The sequence below is a fragment of the Octopus bimaculoides genome, chromosome 11, assembly GCF_001194135.2.
Source record: "Octopus bimaculoides isolate UCB-OBI-ISO-001 chromosome 11, ASM119413v2, whole genome shotgun sequence".
Lineage (NCBI taxonomy): Eukaryota > Metazoa > Mollusca > Cephalopoda > Octopoda > Octopodidae > Octopus > Octopus bimaculoides.
In genome coordinates this window covers 63394834-63400471 of record NC_068991.1, presented here as the reverse complement: position 1 = coordinate 63400471, position 5638 = coordinate 63394834, and the positions used below count along the sequence as shown (strand labels likewise).

The following is a 5638-nucleotide window of genomic DNA, read 5'->3' as shown; positions in this document are numbered from 1 at the left end:
TCAAGTCCTCAGTCCTCCTTTTATCAAACAGCCTCACACCACACATTTCTCTCACCATTGCTCTCTCAGTCCTTCTCAAAATTGCCATCTCACTCTCTCTCTCTCCGTCAAACACCATGTCTCACTCCCATACAGCATTGCAGCTCTCACACAACTCCCATAAACCTTTCCTTTCATCTTCAATGAGAACCATTTCCCCTATAACAATGCTCCACATTCCCTGAATAGTAGAATACACGAGCCCAAGGTGCTGTGCAATGGGACTGAGCTAAAGACCACATGATTAGGAAATTGGAAAGCAAGCATCTGAACCACACCACACACCCATGGGCTTCCTACAGTTTCCCCTCCATCAAATCCGCAACCAAAACACTGGTCAGACTAGTGCTATAGTAAAAGACATTGCTGTGCAGTGGGACTGAACCTGAAAATACATGGTCGCTAAGTGGCCTAAATATAATTAAACAATCAGTCCACACCATATTAATTGTTCTCGTTATTTCTCATCAATGCTCGATTTCGAGTCATTCAGATTTCTTACAAAAGGGCACAGAATTATAAACCTGAACAAAACCTTGTGGCCCTTCATGCATTTAAGTGAGTAAGCAGTGAAAGTGAACCAAGAGTCAAAAGCAGCTCACAGATGGACTTGTTACAAGTCACCATCATCATTCTATGACAAAAAGAAGATGATACTTACAGCGTTTCATTGTTATATTCAATGACCCCGATGTCTTTGATCTTTGGAAAAATCTGGTGAGTTCGCTAAGAAACTGAAATAGACAAAAGAGTAAATGAGAAATGAGGCTAATATAACATCACAAAGGAAGAATAGACTAGTACAGTCATCATGGGCAACCTGTGAGCCATCTAATAAAAACTTACCTTGAATTTTTTTTTTTGTTTTTGTTTTTGCAGTATAGCCCACGTAATGATGAGTTTTATCTCATACAGCACACCTGTCACAAAAGGTTGCCCAAGCCTGATCTAGTGGTTTAGGTAGAAGACAAGCAGTAATGTATCTCAGGTTTTGAGTTCAAATCCAAGGCAAGTGTTTTACTAAGCACGTAAAAGCACCCACTACACTCTCGGAGTGGTTGGCGTTAGGAAGGGCATCCAGCTGTAGAAACTCTGCCAAATCAGATTGGAGCCTGGTGTAGCTATCTGGTTCACCAGTCTTCAGTCAAATCGTCCAACCCATGCTAGCATGGAAAGCGGACGTTAAATGATGAAGATGATGACGTGGAAAGATTATTCTGTAAAACCTCATATCTCAAGCTGTTTAGAACAGTCTCTTGACTATGGTCACCATTCCAAGAACATTACTAGTGATTATCTGATGTTCAGTACATGGAGGAAATGTACTTCCACTTCTGTACTTGAAGAACAGAGGTTGTGTCAACAAAGTGCTATTCAGGGAGTCGATAGTTCACATCACTAATACTGCACTGTTTCTTTGACTATGACCAGGTCAACTTCATAGTCAAATTGTTGATCTGGCTATAATTAAGTGAACTGAATTCCTGCATCAGAGAATCTCTCAGTTAATGTCTGGTATCCTATCCAAAAAGAGTCATTCCTCGTCTGCTTAATTCTATAGAAATCCTGTGTTCAGCACTGACCTTTTGGAAGTCATAATCAGGGTTGTGGAGTTGAAACAAAAAACTTCGACTCCGACTCCTGTACTATTTCCGGCCCAGACTCCAGCTCCTCTTTATGTAATTAAGTGATTGTGGTCTACATATCGCATAAAGCATATGCATACACTTGTACTTTGAGTAGGCCTATATGTTATAACTGGTTGATATTAAAGAATAAAGATATTATGAGTCAGAATACTTTTACCGACTCCGACTCCAGCTACCCCTTAATTGTTTCCAACTCCGACTCCACAGGCCTGGTCATGATTATCTCTAATATCGACACAAGGCCTGAAATTTGGAGGGAGGGGCTAGACAATCACGTCAACCCCAGTACTTGACTGGTACATATTTTATTGGTCCGAACAGAAGGAAAAGTCATCTCCAGCAGAATTTGAACTTAGAATGTAAAGAACAAGAAGCAATACCCCTAAGCATATTTCCCAATGTACTAACAATCCTGCCAACTCACTGTCTTGGTAATAATAATAATAATAATAATGGTTTCTAAGCCAGCAACTTTAGGGAAAGAGTAAATTAATGACAAGAACTCCAGTAATCAACTGGTACTTATTTTATTGACCCAAAAAGAATGAAAGGTAAAATTCAACCTTGGTTGGAATTTGAACTCAGAAATTAAAAGCCAAAACAAATAATGCAAGGTATTTTGTGCAACGTTCTACCAACTCTGCCAATGATAATTTCTAACTTTGGCACAAGAAGGGACTCAGTCAAAGTGACTGGTATCTATGACTTATGTTAATGGTAACAGAAAGTTGAAGACTGAAGTCGACTCCAGTAAAACATATTGTACAGAATCACTATAGATTTCCTCAGTTAACATTCTTATAAACATTGGTTTTGAAGATTGGCACAATGCAGAAACTGGGGAGAGACGAGTGGTTGGTAAGAGCTGTACAAGCCCTGAACAGGGATGCTGTCAGTAAGGTGAGGGTTGGCAATGAGTATAGTGAAGAATTCTGAGTAAAAGTATGGGTTCATCCAAGATCATTCCTCAGCCCCCTCTTATTCATTATAGTCCTCCAGGCAATAAGAGGAATTCAAGACAGGCTGCCCCTGGGAGCTTCTCTATGTACTAATGACCTTGCTCTAATAAGCAGAGTCACTGCCAGAACTGGGGATGAAGTTTAGGGTGTGGAAGCAAGGTCTAGAATTAAAGGGCCTTAGGGTCAACCTAGCAAAAACCAAAGTCTTAGTAAGTACGAAGGCTGTCAAATCACAACCCCCTTCAGGGGGTGAAACTAGAAGTAGTTAATAAGTTTCCACTACCTAGGCAACCAAGTCTGTAGTGGGGGTAGCTACTCTCAGAGTGTAGCGACTAGAATAAGAATAGCTCGGGCAAAGTTCAAGGAGCTCCTACCTCTGCTGGCAACTAAGGGCCTCTCGCTCAGGGTGAAAGGGAGACTGTATGATGCATGTGTGTGAACTACCATGCTACATGGCAGTGAAACATGGGCCATGACTGCTGAGGATATGCGTAGGCTTCAAAGAAATGAAGCTAGTATGATCCGCTGGATGTGTAGTGTCAGTGTGCTTACATGACAAAGCTTAAGTGTCCTGAGAGAAAAGTTGGGCAAAAGAAGCATCAAATGTGGTGTGCAAGAGAGGCATCTGTGCTGGTATGGTCATATGTTACATATGAATGAGGACGGCTGTGTGAGGAAGTGCCACTCCCTAACTCTAGAAGGAACCTATGGAAGAGGTAGACCCAGGAAGACATGGGATGGGTGAAGTATGACCTTCGAACATTGGGCCACACAGAGGCAATAACAGGAGACCAGGACCTTTGGAGATATGCTGTGATTGAGAAGATCCAGCAACTAAAGTGAGATCGCAGCCACGCATGTCTGGCCCTGTTAAGAATACCTTTGATATGTCGGGCAATATGATATGCTTGAGAAGACCTGTTGAGTCAAGTGAAACCAATATCGAAGCTGTGGCCAGTGCCCACTGTATACCCTGACTGGCTCTTGTGCCGGTGGTATGTAAAAAGAACCATCTGAACATGATCGATGCCAGGCCTACCTGACTGGCTCCCATGCCGATGGCACGTAAAAAGCACCTACTACACTCTCAGAGTGGTTGGCATTAGGAAAGGCATCCAGCTGTAGAAACATTGCCAAATCAGATCGGAGCCTGGTGCAGCCACTGGTTTTCCAGACCTCAGTCAAACCGTCCAACCCATGCCAGCATGGAAAACGGACGTTAAAGGATGATGACACACACGCACACACACACACATACGCACAACGGGCATCTTTCAGTTTCTGTCTACCAAATCCACTCACAAAGCTTTGGTTGGTCCGAGGCTAGGATAGATGACACTCGCCCAAGGTGCCACGTAATGGGATTGAAACCGAAAACAATTTGTTATGAAAGCAAACTTCTTACCGCATCCTGCATACTGCGATAGTCAATAAAATCTAAAAACATTCTTTCTGTGCGGCCCGGTACCAAATAATTTACGACCCGGGACTGGTTAGCAGCCCCGTGGTTGGAGATCCCCGCCTTACAATATTTAGTTAAATCATTCCATATTTTAAGTTCAAATTCTTCTAGAATCAACGAAATGTTGATTCAATAGACTTTCTACTGCTACAGATTTGTGACATTGTGCGAAATTAGGAAAATGTTCGTCCCCGCCCATCTTCTAAGCGTCTGACAACATAAAATTTGCAGAAGTAAATTTGATGAAGTGACAAAATATTTATTAGAAGAAAGTATTGGACATTTTGCTTACTAGACCGCGTGTTTTTAATGGTGAAAGGAAAATGAGAAGTCACGGCATTGAGGCCTTTCCCGAAAGCAATCCGATTGAAATAGCTAGAACAGAGAATTGAACGTAGACAATATAAGTGAAATAGCTACAACCGAGAATCGAAACTTATTTCTAGACACATCTCACCAACAGCCCAAAACAAAATATCTAATTAAACACGGAAAGGTGTTGAGAATGAACTCGTGGCTGCTATCAGGATTCAAATAAATTAAACCATATGTTGCTGTGGAAATTATATATAATTACATATAGGTATAATTTTATGATGTTATACAAATCTAAAAAAACAATTATTATTATTTATCAAATAACGATTATCTACATCATTTACTTAAATTCTTAAGTTTGGTTATTTAAAATAAATGTTTGTTTGTTTTTTTTAATTAATTTTTGTGACACGAATTATTCTCTATAATCCAAAGCAGGTGCTAAACATACAAAGGGATATATATATATATGCATATATATATATATAACTTATTATCCCATAGTTACCTTCAAAATGAAATTACAACAATTGTGAAGAAAGACTTTGAGTCTGTTTTGTGATAATTAAAACAAAACTGGAAACGTAATTAGCGTCGAAGTTCGAAAATATGTGCTAGAAATTCTTTATAATTTAGAACCAAAAGCAATATCAGGATTTAGTCTAACACAATATAAATTAGCTCTACTAACAGAAGTTTTATATTTAGAGGTGAAATCAACTAAACAAACAAACTGAAATGACATACCGAATCATTCTCTAGGAAGACCATGCTTGATGTTGGAATGACGCCTTGTACAGGAAGTTAGAAATAACGAAGAGACGGTGAATATCTGTAAATGCGACCTGTAAAATTTGTGCCGTGTTATATTTGTCTGGAATTTCAATTTTGGATGTCGTAAATGTATATTGGTACTAAATGTTTGTATACCGCTAACGCATTCATTTATTTATTAAATCGGTGTCTTAGCGAAGTCAAAACTGTTGAGAACTCTCCTTAGAAATGCGTATGTGTGTGTGTTTAAAAAGCTATCTATCTAACTATATGTGTGTTTTCATGCACGCGCGCGCGTGCGTATGTGAGAGCGTGTGTTAATAAAAATAATTTAATCGACAGAAGTTACAAAAGTGACTCATTGGTCGAGAGTTTCGTGCATGCGTGGATGTACATACGTTGTGTGTGTGTATATATATAGTGTCTGTCGTATATAT

The 5638-nt window shown here is 39.8% G+C and overlaps 1 protein-coding gene across 1 annotated transcript in view; it reads right to left on the bottom strand.

The window, feature by feature from the left end:
* LOC106883838 (signal recognition particle 14 kDa protein) overlaps positions 1 to 5409 on the bottom strand; it is a 13370-nt gene extending 7961 nt beyond the window's left edge. Inside the window, exons 1-2 of the mRNA XM_014934977.2 lie at positions 5175 to 5409; positions 701 to 773 (exon numbers count right to left, since the gene is read on the bottom strand). Of these exons, the coding sequence (XP_014790463.1) occupies positions 701 to 773; positions 5175 to 5198 (97 nt within the window). The 5' untranslated portion in view covers positions 5199 to 5409. The remainder of the gene's footprint in view (positions 1 to 700; positions 774 to 5174) is intronic.
* Positions 5410 to 5638: the final 229 nt, after the last annotated feature.